A 21160-nucleotide genomic window follows, 5' to 3' on the forward strand; every position below is an offset into this window, starting at 1 on the left:
CGCGTCGTCGTCTTCGTCGTCGCGCTACCACCGACTCGCTACGTCCTTAAAGCATCGCGACGATCGACACAGGACTACTGTGAAATTCATTCCGTGAGTGATCTCATACGATCCGCATTTCGTTCCCTTTCACCTTCCATCCGTCTTCCTCCGTTTCGATCCGTCCTCCTCGCTTCGACCAACGGCCAAACAATCCCTCCATCGATCGTCGTGTCGATGATCTCTCTCTCTTTCTCTCTCTTTCTTTCTCTCTCTCTCTCTCTCTCTGCACTCTTTTTCCTTCGAAAGAGAACTCCACTCCGCGTAAGCTCGTCTCGACCTCCATTGTTTCCAAGGTTTGGGCAATGATGAATTGGCGAGAGAATTTTGAATTTTCGAAGGAGAGGATTTTGGAAGGAGGGTTGGAAGAGGGGATGAGACGATCGGGTGGATTCGCGAGAGAAGAAGTTGCTGTTCGTTCGTATGTGATTTTGACGTGGAGCGAAATGGAAAAGAAGGATCAGTTTTGGAATTAAGGAGAAAGGTTTGTGAGGGGAGATTTGAAAAAAAAAAAAAAAAAAAAAAAGGTAATTTTGAAGGAAATTTAAGAATCGTAACGGAATAATTTCTTTAAATTTGATAATTTTAGTTGAATAGTTATTTGTAAAAATATTCACAGCGTATAATTTCAGCGTGTACACGTAACAGATATTCATTCTTTCCGAGTGAGTAAGTGTATGTCGATTAATGTTTAAATTCTGAACAAGTGAATATAGTGAAATAGGTGGACGATTGTGTCACGATTAATAATAATTCCATGTAAAAGATATAATTTATCGTTTTTTTTTTTTTTTATATTAAGCTAAACGTGCGTTATCGTAAATTGTACCGTATAAACAAAGAAGAGGACAATGGAATTACATAAGAATTTAAGATAACGCTTTTTTGCACATCTACAATTTATTTATAAAATTTTGTTGTTTATTTTAATATAAAAAAAAAAAAAGAAAATATAAGAAGAATATCGAAACTATGAATTTTTTGACTCATTCATGACATTCGACAAAAAAAAACAAGACGATGTTTATTTTTTTACGATGTTCTAAAAAAAAATATAAAGGAATTCAAAGCCAAATATAATTTTTTTTTTTTTTTCTTAAAAGAAAGTGTTAATTGACAAAATTGAAAAATCGACATACAATTTTCATAGAATGCGAAGATCAATCGTTTCAATAAAAATGATTAGCACAAATGCATTCGTATGACTATAATTGTTCGCGTAAATATTCAAATCTATAATATGAATATTAAATTATTCATGACTCGATAAAAACCGTGTGGGCTCCAAGCGTTTCGATTTATTATTTTTCCATGATCTACGGATCTTTTCCTCACGATGATGTAATTGACTTGATGTAAGTAGCTAAGCATAAATATCAATTCATATTCGTAAATAAAAAAGAATATTAATAAATATCGATATTATATTTTTATATACAAATGTATATTTATAATATAAATAACAATTGAAACAATATCTTATTTGTCTTATTGTTTGTTACATTATTCTTGCCTCAAGTATTTCTAACTTTTCTCGGTTACGTATTTTTTATTTGGATAAAATAATAAACAAAGAATTAAATCAATAAAATAACGATGAGTGAAATTTGCAATTAAATCGTATCGTAAGATTGTACACTTTTATATGTTGCAAAGTAATCTTGCAAATCGGTTTTGCACTTTCTTTGAATCCCTTTTCACAAATGCAGCAGAGAAAATTAGTGCCATTTTCATTAATTAACTTCGATAATCAGCATCCTTTCTCTTTCGCATCCTATTCATTTGTACTCTTTGATGATCGTTATTGCACTCTCGACTATTCCAAAACTCTACAAAATACAAATTGTAAATAATACTCGATCTGAAAAATTTTTTCTCCATTATTTTGTCCGTATTATTTTATATCGACCATTTATAAAAATTTCCAATCCACTCGACTGGAACATTATCTTGGACACACAGGAAAAAACACAGGAAATCAATGTTCCAGCGAACATGATTTCAGAATAATTTTCCATTGCTTAAACATTCATTAGACTTCTGGCGTGCAGATTAAATTGCAGATCAAACTTTTGGCATTTTATTTTTCGCACCTAAGTAAATAAGTAGTTGAAGTTTTTTTTGCAATAGTTTCGAAATAATTTGCATTCTCTGTTCGTTACACTTGAAACCATGACTAGATTGTTATCTTGGATACTTTGAAAGTAACATAAAATGGCTAAAATACTAATTATCGTATGATGAAATCGAGAAAACGTAAATATCTCGTGAATGAAATGTCATTTTTCGATTTTTCGTGTAATTGCACTTCAAACTTCATATCACTATACAAAAATTTAAATTATGGCATTTAAATTTCTGAGCTCGAACTTCGTTATTTTCATTGAAAATAATACTTCACTATCTGATCATGAAAAAAAAAACTAATTTAAATAATGAGATTAAAAAAAAGCAATATTGCATAATAAATTACAATTATGTTAAATTGTGAGAATCGGCGTGTTTGATATCAAGCATAACATAACTAAAACTAATTATGAAATTTATAAATATACATTACAAATATCGTTACTTGCAAATTTTAATCGATTAATTAATCTCGATATAAGATTTCCTACGATATTCATGTAGATTACACAAAAATTCGAACGATCAACAAAAAATTCGTGAAGTACGTATTATAAGATTTAGATACTTACGAATAACACCATCCATATTATAAAAATAACAATGTTTTTTGCGAGAAGAAATCGAGTGGCAGTCTCCCATTTCGTCGCTGTTTCTATCACTATGGGGATCAATACTATAATCGTGGTCATGCTTAACGCTGCAAGAAATCCGAGTAAAGGCAACATTTGCGGAATTGCAATTGCCAATATTGCTGCGAATACATAACAAAAATATAATCTGATATTTTTAATAACGTATAATCAATTTTTCTGCTATTATTGTGAAACTGTATTTTTTCTTTTTTTTGGAAATTGTTTCTTTTTAATTTGACGATGTGTTAACACCGTTTCGATTATACATGTTTAGAATTTATGTCAAATTCGATTCTTTAAAAGGTGGTTAAAATAAAAAAAAAAAATAAAAAAAGCGTTGTAATTAATCAATTATGCTTACTCGTTACAGTTGCACCAATTATACGGAAGATATTTTCATCATAATGTTCAGTTATTTTGCCAAATCTTTTTTGGATCTTGGGCAATATTATCGAGATTGGTACAAAATAAGCTATTCCAAACGAGAACGTAGCAGCCAGGGCAATGGTTATTTTTATTGTTTGCGTAAGTCTGGAATAATAAAAAAAATAAATTTTATTTACAAAATATGATGATTTATGTATATCGAGTATAAATTTAATTTTTTTAAATTCAAAATATTAAACGCAGACATAAATTCATCACTTAAATATGGAATATTGAATAAGTACAGATGTGTGTACAAAATGTTGGAATATTTTATTTTAGTTTAAAGAGTTGCATTTTGCATAGATAAAGTCGCAATAGATAAGATACATTCGAGTATGTTTAAACGCTTAAACCTTGAATACAAAAAAAAAAAAAAAGGAATGTTATAATTAATATTGCTATTTCATCGTTAACGAGAAATTATCAGTTTCTTAGAATAATTGAAACGTGATGATTACTAAAATAAGAAAATATTTAACAGAAAAATTTGTAAAAATATTTTATAAAAATAAAGAAATTATTTTAAAGAAAATATCAAAGTGTATAAAGAACAGTGATGATATTAATCGAAACTAGAAATTACAATATCCTTCAATATCATTTATTTTCTAGTACTTGACAAGTTATTATGTAAACAGGTATTCCACCATTTCAATAATTATATTAAACAACAATCTGAAGTATAACCAAAAAGTTATATATCATTATATAAAGTTACATATTTTCGAAACAGGATTGATGGATGCATTTTGAATGCCAGATGTTCAATATACAGAACAAATTCTTTATATATGTTTTACAAGATAACTTTGACAAAATCTTCCGCAAGAAGAAATAAATAAAAGGAAAATGATTTAATGTTGCATATCCAGGATGATTTATATATATATTTATAATAATTTTTTTGAATTTGAAAAATAATAAATTTTTAATTTTATACTAATAAATAAAAGATCAAGTAAATGTTAATACAAGAGTATTAACGTTTTAATAAATAAAATAAGTTTTCTGGAGTTAACCAATTTTTCTTCTAACGTACAACTCATATACCAATACGTAATTATCTAAACGGTTAATTTCGCAAAATTTTTCTGGAATAAATCCCTTCGAATCTTTGAAAAAATTACGAAAAAATTAAAAATAGAAATAGAAAATTTTCTTTTTTCTTCAAATACCACTGAAAATACCATGTTTCAGCGCATGCATACGTGTGTGTACAAATATCGAAGTGAGGATAGATAAGAAAGTATAAAAAATATCACGAAGTACGTGTAAATAGTGATACTAAGATTTTCGAGGACATGCATACGGCCTACATACCAGAAAAGATTGGATGAATTGATGAAGAATAAATCGATCCAATCTTTTCTTTTTCTATCAAGATCGAAGAGATTAAATGATTAAGAGATTGGCGATTTTTGAAGATATCTTTCGAATTTTTCCATTAATTTAAAAGACGAAATGAAAGCGTTTAATGGAAATAAAATGAGAGTAATTAGCGAGAAATAAAAAAGAAAAAGAATTATTTAAAAATTGGATGTGTTATTGTAATGATTAAAGAATGTAATTGATGATTACATATATTATCAAACATATATATTATCAAACAATTTGAAAGATTTTTATTCTTCTTGGAAAAATTGTATCTCTATTAATTTAATACCTTTCTTGATAAGAAATACTTAAATTTTATATTGATAACGCACAAAAATTTAATTTTATTTGATATTATTAAATTTTAATTAAAATTTTAATTATTTTTATTCGAATAAGAATGTTATCTTTTCTTAATATTTGATGTTAAAACATAAATGAACTTTTTATTAGAAAAGTTCATTATAAAAATAAATTTTCTAAATTTTTCTAACGATAAAAAAAATTTTAAGTTTAGATGATTAATCAATTCGACTGATAATATTACTCATTTTTTTAAAAAAAATTAATTGAAACACACCAAAGTCATCCTAGTATATACATGTATATCGTGATAATTTTCAGTGATCATGAAATGTTCTTGCTCTTCATATAATTTATTTCATTATTCAATTTCTTCAAAGGAATGTTAATCAAGAAGGAAAAGATATACGGCAGAAAAAATATCAATGATATTCCAAGAAAAATTCTTATTCTTACTTATGGAAAATTACTGTAAAAAAAAAAATTCTTTTATACTTCTGCTAAAAAGAATGTATCGATAATCAATTTCCTTAACTCGTATCAATCGCGATGCGAATTCGAAAAATCATCATTTGACATCTAATCACTGAAAACAATGCATCATCATGTAATCCGAATTTCTATCAAAAAATACAAAGTCTCCAGCTATTCCTGTGTATTAATCTGTGTCTAGTCTACACTTGACCTTTCATTTCTCAGTCGATTACGATGCTCGAGAATTTGTGCATGATTTTGAATACACGTGATTGTATTAAAGGCAATATCGATAAGACATTTTACGTAGGCAATTTTTTCGTACTACATTTTGCGAAGTGGCGACTAGTTCGTTATCAGATTTTTTTTTTTTCGCAAGTTTTCGTAAGTTTTCGTAAAGTTTAATTTCGTAATTGTTTCATCAAATCGTAAAATGATATTTCATGTTTTAATTAGGATAAGATAAAATTTGAATATAGAGATAGATGGAATTTTCGCATGAAAATATTTTCATTAAAAAATATAATGTGCAATGATATGATATTATAAATATCTGAAAATATAATAATATTATATTCGTATAATATAATAATTTCATAAATATATTTTATTTGGTATTAATCGAAATAGCAAATAAATTTCAAAAATGTACAATAATTCAAATATGATTAAATGCACGAAACATTATATCTTCAAAAAAAAAAAAAAAAAGAAAGAAAGAAAAAACTATAAATCATGTTTCATTTCATTCCATTCTCCACTATCTTTCATTAAACAAAGTCTGCGAATTTTTTAGCCGATATACGAAATCGATAATCTTAATTTGATAAAACTTCTAGTCTAGATTAATATTTACTATACCGAATCGTAAGTGATAATATTATTAATCAACATGATATCGCTTATCTGCTCATGTTTCTTTATAATAATTTACGACACAACTAATTATTCTTCGATCACTCAAATGTACTTATCGTACATTTTTCCTCAAGATTATTAACGATATAATCGATAAATCTTGTAATAAGAATTATTTTAAAATGAAGCGGAATCAAATTTTGCCAACTGACTGTAAAATTAAAAAAAAAAAAAGAAAATTACGTTTCAAGATCTTAAATGATTTGCCTGGTACCGATTCCTTCGACTATGAAGATATCAACAGGTTGTTGCAATGATTAAACGCACCACCCACTTGAGGATGCAATATCGTGTTGCAAATAAAACGATCTGCATGCCACTTCCATCCTCAAAACATGTTCTTACGTGCCACTTTCTTATATGTATGAATTATGTATATTGTGTTTCATTCATGTACACACGTTGCTTATGATTATTTTACGGAGAAATTTAAATACGCCACTGCTTACGAAAAGATATTGATCTTTTAGGAAAATAATTTAAATATCTCGATAACATCTCAATAGCGGAATAAATGAAAAATGAACAATTAATCGAACAATAACGAGTAATGTAATTATATAACGTTAGTACGTAACGTGCACAATGTTTGTTTGATGAGATTAAAGCGTAAGTTGAAGGGGTTATAAATATTTATACAATATTTTGAGATTTTTCGTGGCAATGTTAAGAAATTACAGACATCTTCAAATTCTCGGGAGGACATTGATATTTCGATATACGTGAAAACATATAGATATATAGATAATATAAATTCCATTTCTGTATAATTTAGATTTTTCTCTATTCTTTTTCGCGAAAACAAATGCATCGTTTCAATGATATAATATTGACAATAGATAATACATATTTATCTTTACACTATGCGATAATACTGTGTATAAAAATTATTTTGGTAATTTGATTGAAACATTAGAAAAGCAAATAAATTTTTTCGTTTTCGGAATATATAATAATATTAATATTATTAAAATAATTTAAATATAATTTTAATTTTTATTATATCATAATGATAATTTGAAAAGATTTTTTTTCGAGTCTAATTTATTTAAAAAAAATACAATGTGTGTTTTCAAATTCTTCATTGCAATTAATTTTCCTTCTTTTTCTTATTATAAAAAAGAAGATTCAACTTCTTAGAGAGAATTGTATATATTTATCAAGTATGTAATCAAAGAATTATCTTAGTACATGTATAAGTACTTTCATCAAGTACATATATTCATATTATAGTACATATCAGTTTGGAATATTACAAGCAGCAAATGTATGTTCCGTATTGAAGAATTTTATTTGGATAACATTGTTTGCAATATTTCAGTGTAACGATAAAGATTTTGCTATCACTTAAATATAATACTTCTAAGTCTATTTTAATTATTTGCTATAATATATATATATATATGTAATAAACTGTATTTATTATTAAATTCTCTATATTCTATTAATTCTATTAAAAATTATTAAAAACTTAAAAAAAACTTTAATTAGATATTGCTTCTGTTTTTATTTCTATCGAATTGTAAATAAAAATAAAATATAAATGTCATGGAATTTAATCCTGAAACTTTAAACTTATTAATCACTATAAATCATTAATCAATAATCTATTGTACAATATTTCATTATGTTATTTTAATCCCATTTAGACATCAAAGTCTTTGAATAGATACAATAACTTGTCTACGATTAATTAATTAATGATAAAGAAAAAATTACTACGTCATATTATATTAATTTCATTGAGATTAGATAGTTTATTAAATTATATCAAAATTTTTTTCACTAAAGTATGGAAATAACTAGTTATACGTATTTGTTCTTAATATAAAGTAGTTAATCAACGTTAATCAACGTTAATTCATTATATATCTTTCATCAATACAAATATATTAACATAATTCACTTAAATACATCATCTCAAATATTTCTGATATAATTAAAATTTCATAAAAGATTGAATCAAAATAACACCGGTCTTAAATTTCACCAAATATAAAATTTTTCAAAAAGATAAAGTTGATCTAATCTTTGCATAACTAAAATTGAAATAAAATAAAAAAAAAAAGAATCCGTAAAACCTGTAAAAATGAAAAAGAGACATCAACTCACGGTACATCGACGGGTAGATTCTTGACTACAGTGTCGTAGACATCGTGCATGTATTTGTTGTAACCGAGGAATCCGAATGTCGTGTACAATAAGACATTAATCGATACATTGAGTATTAACATTCGTTGCAAGTTGTACGGAGTCCTCATCCTGTTCTCGAGCGGCATGGTCATGGTCACGTTGTGCAGAGCGTACAGGAATAAGTTGCAGAACGTAGGGATTGGTAGCAGTTGAGTGAAAGTTTCCAATCTGTTCGGATCAGGAAAATCCTCGATGAGATAATTCAAGGTGACGGCAATGCCTGTCAGTATGAATATGGAGCCGAGCATGGACAATGGCGCCAGATACTTGAAGCTTGGAAAACCAAATAAACAGATAAATGGATACATCCCAATTACGTAGAATCGAAGATTCAATTCGACTTCGGAGAAATATTCGATCATCTGGAAATTAATGGGATTGATCATTTCGTCATTTGTCGTGTGAGATAATTCTGATTAACATGTTCAACGCGAATGATCGGAATAGAAATCACAATAGGATTTCCTATGACGCATTATGAAACTTTTTCAAAAAAAAAAAAATGAATCGAAAAATAAAAAATCTTATCCAGGTATCCGATTTTTCTTTTGCATTCACGAGTTCAATAGAAATGTTGTCGCTTGTGCGAACAATCATTTCGAATTTATTTATATTTTTCGATGTTTTATAATCGGTACTTGTGTGTTATTAAAAAATTAATATCCGTCATCGAGGATTCGATTTTTTTTTTTTTTTTTTACCGCATTGAACGTGTTAAACGTCTCGATGTAAAGACCCATTGAATTCGTATGTATCGATGACGAGTATTGTCTTGTATTATTGATATTAATTTATTGAAAGATGTTACGTGGCATATCCTGCATGTTACAGCTAAGATCCTGTATAAATAGTTGTCATGCGTGTACCATGTGTTTCTTATATAATTGACGTCATCCAATAAAAATGATAAATGACCTATTAAAAAATTAATGATGACTATTAAAATTTACACGAATTGTTGATTCAATTCTGTCTCTGAGATAAATACATATGTTTTTTCACCTTTGTGAATATGTAACTTTTACATTTTTTACAATAAATTTATTTTTACATACAAGGATGAAAAAAACGGGAAAGTCGAATCTTATTATCGTTATTATCGCATCTTTTCTGCGTAAAGTTAGTATATATATTGGAGTACTGTTTTTTCTTTTTCTTTTTGTTTTTTTTTTTTTTTTTTTTTGAGTACACATTTCAAATAACCCAATTTCTTTTCAAGTGATTAATTCAAAGAATGCAATATGTGTAAATACAATTGATATAAAGAAACCATACGTCTCATAGCTGTCTTTGACATGAAAAGAATTTATGTCAAAGTCGTAACAGTACTTCAACAAACAGTTTTCAAGGTGTAAAGTATTTATCTTAAACAAGCTTTTGCATGGCGATAAGATTTAAATGCTAAAATTAGCGACATACAATTTCTTTAGGACAAATAATAAATAAAGAAATTAAACACGAATTTAAATGTTGAGTCTATTGAAATTCCATATATTATGCAGTAGGAAACCCGAGTATTCAAATTAAAATCATAGCATAAAGGCAAAACTTCTCTTTCATCGTTTCTCACATCACATTTCAGAGTGTGCACGATTTTAGAAATTTCAAATAGATTTTTTATGCATGATTTTCTATATTTTCTCATTTTAGCAAAGTGCCAATAAATAAAACGTGCTGCAGTTCGATACTCGAGGCAAATATATAATTTGTCTCACATCTTTTCCTCGATTATTCACAAGGAAGATGATGCACATGGAATTTCCACGTGTCTTTTAAAGATTATTAGTAAACTAATTAAAGGTACGTAGTTTAAAAATTTATAGAAACTCGCTGATTAATTATTATCTTCGTCACATGTACGAGGAATCTAATAAAATTCTCGAATACGTTTTTACGTAATGTTATAAAAATTATACAATATACAATTTTGATTTCTAAAGTGAAAGTTTCGTAAATCAATAAAAACGACTGAAATCGTAGGAATATTTTTTCGATATGCATCGACGAATCAATAGAAATGAGAAACAATAACGAAAAAGCAAGGTTGTATCCATTGAAGCAAGAAATTTCTGTTTAAAAATTTTTCAATTTCAATCACTTCCTTTCTTAAATATTTTGTTTATTATCAAACAAGTGATATATTGTAAATTTTTTTAATTAATTAACTGTATAATATTGAATTTATAAATTCCAGCAATTTAATATATTGAAATTACAATTAACACATATATGTTAGTATTTTGTATTTAATAAAAAAAATCTATCTGCATAAAATACATGAAAAACTAGAGAACTTTCATAAATTCTATATAACTTGAAATATTTTCACTATAATTCACTTTAATAATATTACTCATGATTAAAATGATTAAAATAATTACAACATTCAAGAATTATCTCTTAATTAAAGATTAAATTTTTTAAAAACTTAGATAGTCGTAAATTAAACTAACACTAACTATATCAATCGATTAGATAGTCAACTACAAATTCAAGTACGATATTTCTTCGTAATTGAAAAATTAAATTAATCGGATGTAGTCTTAATTTGATGATCAAAAACTATAAAACTAAGAAAAAAAAAATCATTAAAATCGACATCGATTCGTCGATGATACGAAAAAATAATCTTTTGAGAATTGAGCCTTCGTAAATGAAAATCGTTGCTCACTTGCTGGAACAAAGTGGATGCATAAAGGATGGATATCGTGGTGCCCTGGAAATGTACGAAGCAAACGAACACATTAATCAAGACGCCGAACGTTCTCCCATATTTTTGAATCTTCGGTGGACCACTGAGAAACGAGACCTCCGCTGTTTTGGCGAAATCCAACATCGGTACGCGATTACGCCTGCACAATATCTGAGAGCATTGCACCTGCGTTCAGAGAACTCGTTTTCAGACGTACATTGCCTGTATCTAGCTATTGTGCCGCGATTTTCACAATGGACTAAGCTTTGTAAACACGACACGGCCTTTCCTCTGAAGCAAAATATTTGAACATGAACGAATTTTTCGAGATTATAAACATGTTATTTACAATCTATATTTTCTGTAAAATTGGCAAATATTATTTCTGTTCGCGTAATATTTTTCGCGTGTGAGGATTAGACGAGTAACCTTGAATGTTAAAAAAGATTATCTATTTGAATATTTGAGTAAAATTTTTTGAAAATTTTGAATAAGATTTTTCTCTTAAATCGCGTTAATATCTCTCATCACTATCGAAATTATAGAATAAACATTTTAAATAATAATTCTATTCAAATGTTTTACAAAATTGATAATTTTGAAAATTAGAAAATAAATGATATGTAAAAAACGAAAATTATGGGTCATTCAAATATTTCTGAACTAAAAACAACTTCAATTTTATACGTTATTCGTATCAATGAAGTTTAAAATAAATTAAAAACATATATTGAATTTGAATTATATATTTAACATATTTTAAGATTGTAAATAACAATATATTTATACAGTAAATAACAATATACAGTTTATATCGGAGAATTTAAAATTGATTTTATGTAAGAAGCATACGTGACGTATTTGTTTAATCATACTATAAATCAGATAGATAAAGATTCAAATTATTGCTCATTTCTTTAGTCATTCATTTATTTCATTTAAATATTAATTCTCCTCTTTATGTAATAATTTAAAAATATTAATATATACAAACATTTAATTCACTATTTGTTGAAAATTAATAAACAAAAAGATTTATAAGTAATTGTACTCTTCTACTTTTATTTTTTCTGTTATTTACTTACCAATGTATACATCGTGTGCATGTACAATATACCAATAAAAAAACCACAAAATATTGCCACGATGTAACCAGTTCGTCTATATCCATATGGCAAAAAAAATATACCGTTGCCCAAAGAAGATTTGAATAAATGCAACATCGCAATGAAATCTCTGAAATATTTAATATTTTAAATTAAATATAGAAAGATATCAAATTTGATGGATTCAATAGAAAAGAAAACAAGATATTAAAAAACTAATCTATAATATTCGTAATTATATCTACAAATTTTTTTATAAGAATTTAATTTTATCATTTTCTCAAATATAAAATTTTTCAAAGTATAAGTAAGTTCTTCATATTCTTTTCTCTAATACTACGAAAAGTACTAATTACAAAAATTGGATTTTTGAACTTTAGATCATTTTGAATGATCCAATTTAAAGATATCAAAATTAATTTTTCACCAATTATATCTACTATAAAAAAAATATATAATATAATATAATATAATTATATATAATATAATATAATAATATAAAAAAAGAAATAATGAAAAATAGATTCCTACGATGTCACTGCTTCTGCACGATGCTTGATGGGATCGTACTCTTCTTCCTGATTCAGATCTTCCATACGTTTTACTTCTGTGTATCTGTCATTGACAAATAAACAAAGAGGGAAATAAAGAACGTTCCATAGCGAGTCGGGGTTAGCCTCACTTGTCGCGAGTTCCTTACAGAACTCTTACAAGGTCCTTCCCCTTCTTTTTCCTTCGATGAAATATCCGGAAGTTTCGTTCCCGGACTTCCAACGATGACACGCGAAGGCAGTTGAATTTCAATCGACGACCTCGTACACTGGCGGACAATAACTCAGTTCTGTCGTTTGACCCATCATCAATCTCTAAATTATTTTTATAACAACGTGATAATACCATATATCGGTGTTAATGACGAATAGGAAAATAGAATTTATGATCCGTTGATAAGAAATCGATATTTTTATTATTGTTTGGACACGCAGAAAATGAATGTTTTTCAAAGTGTCTTCCTTTTTTTTTTTGACTTTTATTATATCATGAATTATCTATATCAGATAAATATTATATTTAAATTAATGTTAATCTTTAAATTTTCAAATGGATAAATATTTATCACAGAAATATAATTATTGTGTCCTTCGACGATAAATAGTAATTGACGATAGGTAGTAGATAAGGAAATAATTTTCTAAGGAATTCTTGTCTGCTGATAAATTAAGTTTCGATTTCCTTATAAACTAAATTAGCTGACAATTTATTTTTATTTTTGTAGATTTATATAATGCACTGAGGATTTGAATAAGACAAATCATTAAAATACAAACAATAGTCTTTCTTATCGTGAAAACAATGAATGAGAATTGTCATAGATATAAAAAAAAGATTTTCATTATAATTCTTAAATTTCACAAATCAAATTCAAGAAAAATATAAACAATTATAGAATATATAATATATATAATATATAATATATAAGAATGAATATTTAATAACCTATAATAAAGTATAAATTTGAATAAATTTGCGATTAAATTATTAATTGACATATAAAATATAAATATATTTAATGCTATAAATTTTCGTTCGTTTACAACTATTACTTACCTAATTACTAGAAGAATTATATTTATTACTTATATAACTTAGACAAATATGTTAAAAAAGCCAATAGATATGACTATAGTAAAATAAGATAATTATGTTTTAACAACATGAATTTAGTTAAAATTATTTTCTTGTAAAAGTATCGATAATATTTATACTGATAAATAATATGACGATAATGAGAATCCTTGAATGGAAATAAGCAACATTTCAGTAGTTCTAAATGCAACTAAAAAATCTAACCTAACTTTAATAAATTTTCTACATATAAATATATGAAATTTTAATTTGACAAATTAATAATAATGCATTGTTAATTTAATGATAAATTTATCGGATAAGTATAATTTAAATAATAAAATATTCAATTTCAAACATTCAATCAAAATATATAATTTCCAATTGTTGGGGACAATGGAAAATCACTTGCGCTATGTAATATCGTATTTATTAATCGGATCACATTATCGCAGATATCGTGTTACACAGATTCATCTGTACATTTAAACTAACTTTCTTTAAATAATTCACGATGCCGTAATTACGTATATACATATACAAATTGTGTCGGGTGTATGTCGATAATAAAACAATCGTTCTTAGTCATCGGTGGCCGCATGATGGCGTGATGGCCAGTCAGAACCTGATGGTAAGTCTAGTGATCAAGTATAATACAACGACGATGAAAAATAATTATCATCGAGAAAAAAAGGAAGCTGCTAAAATCGACGCAGTCTACTCAACAATCTTTCTCGCTCTCATTTTCACAGTCGTTAATTAAAAGTATAAAAATAATAGCCTCCAGTCAGCACACTGTTACAGTCCGCCAACTGTACACACGCGAGTATGGAAAAATTGGTATCTGAGCATTTATCGTATTTTTCGTACTTTTCGCCTTCTTTTTTATTTTATTCGTACTTATTATTCATTTCTTATGCATTTGCATTTCGAGACACAAATACGGCGGCTAAAAAACGGAAACTTGTCTCTCAATTCACACACGGCATTTTAGTTTCATTCTTTCTCTCTTTCTCTCGCGCGGTCATTCACTCGTCTGCTCTCTTTCTATTCGCGTAAAAATAGTTAGGCACTAAAACAATAATATAATATAGTAAGTAAAGTTCGTCAGTCCTATGTGAGTTTCAGCTACAAAGTTAATCACATGTTTTTTTTTTCTTTTAATCATTTTTTTTTTCTCTTTTACTTCGTACAATATTCATTGTAACAATTAACATCACGCGTAGAATCACTATGATTAACAATGTCTTCGTGGTTGCTACTCCCTTTTTTCCTTCACTTTTATAAATAACGAAATAAATTGAAGCAAGGAACTGTGTGGTAGTGTCTCTTACCGAGCCATTAAACTCGAGTCATACGATCCGACTAATTCTAGGTCCGATGACCTATCAATCTAGCTCACAATAGCTAATATTTTTTTTTTTTTTTTTTTTTTATACTGAAAATGACACTCTCCTTTTTCACATTTTCATTCTTCTCTTTCTCAACACGCAATTGCTCTTTTTCTTCTCGATATGGATACGTGTTTAAGTGAGAATATATATTTGGGAATTTTGAAGATTCGAAGAATTCATAAGAATAAAGATATTTCGATATATTTCTATTTTGAAAAAAATAATAGAGAAATTGCTGGAGTTTTAGATTCTTGAGATTTATGATTTTATATTTATTTGATTTTCGTAGAATATTTTCTACTTTCTGTTTGTCAAAGAAGAATCCTTCGATTATTTTAAAAAATTTCCCAAATAACAAGCATTCATCAACGGTTGACAAATTTCTGGTCGACTCAAAAAAGAGTTCGATTTAAATTTTATAATCCATAATGTCTATGTTACGTGATAGTTGAGAGTATTGTCAGAGATACATTTTTCACGTAGTTTCGCCTGATATGTGTGCTTTTATATAATTTATTCGTACACTTGAACAGGCTTCTTTCTATCCTTCTTTTTTTTTTTTTTTTTTAATTTTCTCCCTTCTAAAAATCCCTTCTAAAATTAAATAAAATTTCAAGAGACACATTTTTCAAAAATTTTCTCATAAATAATTTTTTCATATGAATATCTGTTGAATATATCGCAACAGGTTTCACACACATACAATAAATAAATTACATTAATCACAACGCAAGTTTAAATGAAAGGTACAAATGCTATATGGAATACGAGATTGTTGAATTTGCAGCATGGAATGTGCTAGTGATTGTAAAATCATTTTTGTATTTGATCTTTATTAATCTTTTCATGCACCTATAAGTGTGAAAAGTGTAGAAACTAGAACAAAAAAAAAAAGAACAATTAATTTTTTATAAATTTAAATTATATCATTAATAAATTAATATAACGTTAAATAAAAAAAAAATGTTCTAATGTTCATTTAATTACATATTTGATTTATATTATTATATTATATATATTATTATATGTTATATCTTTATTTTTTTAATAGCAAAAGCTACTTTATTTCTTCAAAAATATTGTTTAAAATATCTGCCAAGTAAAATATTTTTAAATATATTTCAAAATGTTAAAAGAAAAAATATTTAGCATGAAGAGATTAAAAAAATTCGCTTCAGTGTAAACATAAAATATATAAATATAAAAGACGTTTTATAATTTTATGAAAGATAATTCGACAATAACAAGACAATTTTTGTATTAGTACATAGGGTACAGTCTTAAGTTAAAAAATACAAATTTAAAATGTATTGAAATTTACATTTTAAAAATTTCATCAATGATTAATTGGAAATAATAAAAAATATGTATCTTACCAAACTGGTATCAAGTAATTAAAAGTTTGTCGAACAAACTTATTCTTGAAGTTGGTTGTATAAATAATTTTTTTTATACGAAAAAATACATTTTATCGAGCAATAAAAATCCAAATTTATTTTCATGAAAATATTTAACGTTTAAAAATATACTAACAAATAATGTTAAAATTATACAGTGAAAATTCATTCCTTTTTGTAATATTTGCTTTTCAAGAACAATCATATATTCTATTGAAAATGTAAGTTTTGCGTTAACTTATAGATATTAACAATTTTTTGTAAAATATTACATACATAATTCCATGTCGGTAAACAATGAAATGTGAATATGTAGCTATTGACCTATTAATTTTTGAGGACATAAAAATATTCCTAACTTTGGTTTCATTTTTACCAAAGTTCATAAGAAAATGCTTGTATCTTTTAAAATTATTTTATCTTACATTTTTCAACGATTTCATTTATAAGAAGATTTATAAAACAAAAAAAATAGATCGACAATAATGTTGATAGTCATTATTGCTCCCTTAAAGAATTATTGCAATAATTCTTCTTATAGAACGATAAATAGATATATTTGTCAAATAGTTAAAAAGTTATATTTTCAATAAATAAAAATTTTAGCTCGAAAATTATATACATCAATATATCTTTCATTCGACACTGCAAATGAACACACGTCGGTGTATCATATATGATTATCAATCTCTGCGTCTAAACATATACAATTTTACTATTGGAAATTAAAAAAATTGATTAATTTTCTGTCAGTTGTAGAAAATACACAATATAATTCCATAATACTTGAAATGCTTGATTTGTAAACTCCAAGAAAAATTCACATGATAAAATGCATCTAAAATGCAAAACGTGAAAATGATTAATGTGAAATGATAATTGGCGCAATCAGCTATTATAAAAATATTTTGTTTCTATGATCATTAATTGTTGTATACCGAAGAATCTTGATGTTTCAAACTCGCACAATTTGTAATATTATTTATTGTTAAAATAAAACTTTTAAAAGAATTTACAACGGATTTTCTATGTAATTAGGTCATTAAGTCAAATGTTGAAAATGTTGTTGGTCATAAAAATTTAATAATAAAAATCGATATAAAATAAAAAGAAGGAAAAACAAATATATTATAAAATCATATCGAATGCACTCACTCGAAGATGATAATCCTAAAAAGTTTAAACTTTTTTCATCGTTGGATCGTATAATACTGAATGTAGTAGTATCTTTTAAATCTTCTCTAAAAAGAAATTGATCATATAACTGATCATAAAACTAAAAAAAAAAAAATATTCGCATTTAATCTTCAATAGATTAATTTGACGATATTTTAAAACAGAAAAAATCTAGTTTCATTCGTATAAATATTTGAACGCTTTAGAAAATTTTCAGAAGATAAAAGCAACAAGCGACGAGAGGGAAACTATTAAATTCTCCTAACAATTTATACAAATATGAATATAGCATGAAAAAAAAACATGCACACTTCTTCTTCTTCTTCGCAACAATGTACAGCACAATCAGGAAGACTATTCTTAGGTTAAAATTAAAACGGATCGCAACGAAAGATCGATCATCTGTACTTTTATCTTCAATATCATTCTAATAAAAATGCTCGATTCAACGAGTCAACCCATCAAGATTCCTCGAGTATTTTGGCCGACAAACGACACATCCGCGATTCAGCTCTCGTTCGAGATCGGATGACACTCGAGAGAATCGCACTCAGCCAATGCTTCGCCACGTCGAAGCGAAAATTCGTCAGTTAACAGACTTTCCGGAAGCATGGCCGCCGAGTCTATGCTATCGAAATAACGGTGTGGCCAGACAGAGCTCTGACGGAAGCGTCTGGTCGGCGAGCCGATGATGAATTCCACTCTTGTAGTGCCAGTGACCGACGAGGTCTCTTGGTTCAAGGAGTCCGGATACAAGGAGGAATCGCTGTGCCGGAAGCTGCCGTTGGTCGAGCACCACGAACTCGGTGGTTCGGTGCAACTCTGAAAAATTTCGACAATCGTTACCAATTTTTCAACGTCAAACGATCTCGCGCTTATTCTTTCGAACGAGAACTCGCCGATTTGCACGTAGCTTGTATATATTTCAACCGCGTTTCAATTTTCCTCCAATTGGCAAAATACAACACAAAATGAGAAATCCACGCAATGATCAGTGCTCGTACAATCGAGTATCTCGGTACTTTACATGATACTAATGACGACTATGACGAAAGTGTCGCTAATTTATGAGAATATGCGATGTGCGTATGGGACAGAGACGCAACAACAAGTCTCTCCGTTGTGTTTTCTGAATATTCGAGGTCTGAATATCGAAAGTTCGTAAAAAAAAAAAAAAAGCATTCGAACATTCGATCGCCGCTGCGAATATTCAGAAAAGGTGGACGCGTATAAAAATGGACGACATTGTAAATTAGTATTTAATTCGTAGTATCACGTAGCACTGGACGTGAGGTGGACAATGAACCGCAAGGCCAAGCAGGTAAGCGTGTGGTCGATTCATTTTCCTTTACATCAATCGTTATAAAAGTACGAATCCGAGCCACGTGAATGTGGCTCTCGAGGCTGTATAATAAATGTCCGCATACAAGCAACGCTAGCAAATAAGATCAAACTTGAGCAAATGAAAGAGCAAACAAACCGAAATGATTAATGGACAAAAATACAGAACAAAAAAAAAGGGGGGATCTTCGATAGCACGGCGTGAAAATTTACGGTAATATCGGTGGTTGGACGTGAGCGCTCGGACAAATTGCTCGTTTCTTTCTCGGATTCATGAACTGGAATGAACGCAATAATACGGCAATATGGTGGAATGGGAGATGGACAATCGAGGGGACAGTCGAGGAGTCAAATTATCCCCGACATTCGCTTTCCCGGTTAAAATTATAATATGTCGAATTTTGTGATTTATCGTTGCATTACAAATGTAACTAATGTAATTTAACCCTCGTTGATGGATGTTGAACCCTTGCTCGTTTTACGACCCATGCTGTATATACTTTAGACCGTATACCACGGATCGTTAACAATATCGGTAAAAGAAAAAAAAGAGGAAATAATATATTTGAAAAAAAATAATCTTGTTGGAGTTAATTGAAGTTCGATTGTTCGTGTCACAAAATTCGACAAAGCATTTTATATCGACTTGCATGCATTTTTTTCTTTCTTCGTTGCAAACACAAATAATAATACTATGGGATCAAAAAAAAAAAAAAAGAAAAAAGGGGAAGAGATAAAAGAGAGACTCGATGATCAATATTGTATAGGGGAATATGTTTTCATTTGTGTAGTCAAATATTCAATTTGATAAAATAATATATACTCAAAGTATTGGAAATCGGGAGGAATCGAGATATCAAGTGACACGCTACAAAAATCTTTTCAGGAAAAATCGTCACGAATGTTTCGAAAATGAATATAAAATTGGCAACACAATTTGTCACTTTCACGATCCTCGATTACTCGAGTCCTCGAATGGAAATGCAATATGTTTTAAAATTATTAAGATCACGTGTCACAAACACTGCTACTTTTTCTTCACTGGAACGAAAAAAAAAAAAAAAAAAAAAACAAAACGAAAAAGAAAGGTAAGAGCAAACAATCGAGATGAACTCAGTTCGGTTCGAAATTTAGATGGAAATTAAGAGGGATGGCTGACTACGGGTGCGTGCGCATGCCAAGAACCAAAGTGAAAATAATAATGTAAAAAATGTAACAGAAGGAAAACTACAGATGCGTACTACTTTGACGAGTCGAGAGAAAAGTGTGGAAGATCAGGATATATATAAAAAAAAAAAAAAAAAACAAAAAAAAAACAAAAAATACAGGCTCATAGCTCACCACATCCAGGAAGAAGCATCGAAGCAAATGATAATAAAAGAAGCATAACTTACGAGAAAAACCGGCGGCACGCGAGAAGGGGCCATTTTCTTTATTGGACCGCCGGGGACGGGCTCGAACGCACGCTCGCCTGCGCTCCAGATCAGACATTTCGGTAGTGGATCGTCGGGCGATTCGTCGTTTTTAAGACAAGTGTCGGTCGAGAGTCTCTGTGTACGTCAGAGTTTGAATAACGTTTTCAGGGAAATATATATGATGATCGAGTGTGTCGAGGGGATCGTGGTTAGATCGGAGAAAACTATTCCACATCTCGATATGATGGTTATCCAGCACGCTACGAGGTATCGGTTGCAAAGGAAGCAAGGAGCCGCGGCAGAGAACGAAGAGGGAAGAGATATAGAAACACAGAGAAGATAGGGAACGATTAAAGATCATAAGATGGCGTGACAAGTGTAACGCGTGGTGGGGGAAGTGGGGGAGATGGAAAATAGAAGAAACAGGACGAATGGAACGGTTAATGATTTTGATACGTAGATTCTGCTGGGGATGGCGAAAAAGGCAGAGACAAGGAAACGGGGTGTAAAATTAATTAAAC

At 28.4% G+C, this 21160-nt stretch overlaps 2 protein-coding genes and 2 long non-coding RNA genes across 15 annotated transcripts in view; 2 read left to right on the forward strand and 2 right to left on the reverse strand.

The window, feature by feature from the left end:
- The first annotated feature begins 1 nt into the window (after nt 1).
- LOC147658259 (uncharacterized) lies at nt 2–4248 on the forward strand. The gene is made up of 3 exons (XR_015290920.1): nt 2–93; nt 3172–3326; nt 3964–4248. It is a non-coding gene; the product is annotated as an uncharacterized LOC147658259 (long non-coding RNA).
- Nucleotides 1446–14057, reverse strand: LOC105735768 (proton-coupled amino acid transporter-like protein pathetic). Of its 9 annotated transcripts, none has more exons than XR_015290916.1 (10): nt 13899–14057; nt 12973–13156; nt 12822–12905; nt 12270–12420; nt 11164–11370; nt 8412–8854; nt 3163–3332; nt 2739–2920; nt 1949–2132; nt 1735–1868 (listed from the first exon to the last, which is right to left on the reverse strand). XR_015290916.1 is itself a non-coding variant. In XM_086904091.1 (9 exons), the coding sequence occupies exons 3-9, from the start codon at nt 12884–12886 to the stop codon at nt 1818–1820; spliced, it is 1254 nt and encodes a 417-aa protein (XP_086760217.1). In that variant the 5' UTR covers nt 12887–12905; nt 12973–13156; nt 13899–14057; the 3' UTR covers nt 1446–1817. The 9 variants fall into 9 exon arrangements, 4 of the variants coding, with proteins under 4 accessions (XP_086760217.1, XP_086760216.1, XP_086760214.1 ...); XR_015290917.1 differs by having other exon boundaries at nt 12991–13156; nt 13899–13999; XR_015290918.1 differs by lacking the exon at nt 13899–14057 and adding an exon at nt 13188–13336 and having other exon boundaries at nt 12991–13110.
- On the forward strand, nt 10143–11821 carry LOC147658260 (uncharacterized). Its single transcript, XR_015290921.1, has 2 exons — nt 10143–10292; nt 11178–11821. It is a non-coding gene; the product is annotated as an uncharacterized LOC147658260 (long non-coding RNA).
- A 2715-nt stretch (nt 14058–16772) lies between the features above and the next one.
- Nucleotides 16773–21160, reverse strand: part of jvl (javelin-like) — an 82345-nt gene continuing 77957 nt past the window's right edge. For 3 of the 4 annotated variants that reach the window (XM_086904083.1, XM_086904082.1, XM_086904084.1), the window contains one exon: nt 16773–18705. In XM_086904083.1, coding sequence (XP_086760209.1) covers nt 18391–18705 — 315 coding nt within the window. In that variant the 3' untranslated portion in view covers nt 16773–18390. Of the gene's footprint in view, nt 18706–20618; nt 20775–21160 lie in introns of all 4 variants that reach the window. The other variant, XM_086904085.1, reaches the window with a different exon arrangement.

This window comes from Apis florea, unplaced genomic scaffold (genome assembly GCF_048593485.1).
Source record: "Apis florea isolate Af1SG1 unplaced genomic scaffold, ASM4859348v1 contig_2293_pilon, whole genome shotgun sequence".
In the NCBI taxonomy this organism is placed as follows: Eukaryota; Metazoa; Arthropoda; class Insecta; order Hymenoptera; family Apidae; genus Apis; species Apis florea.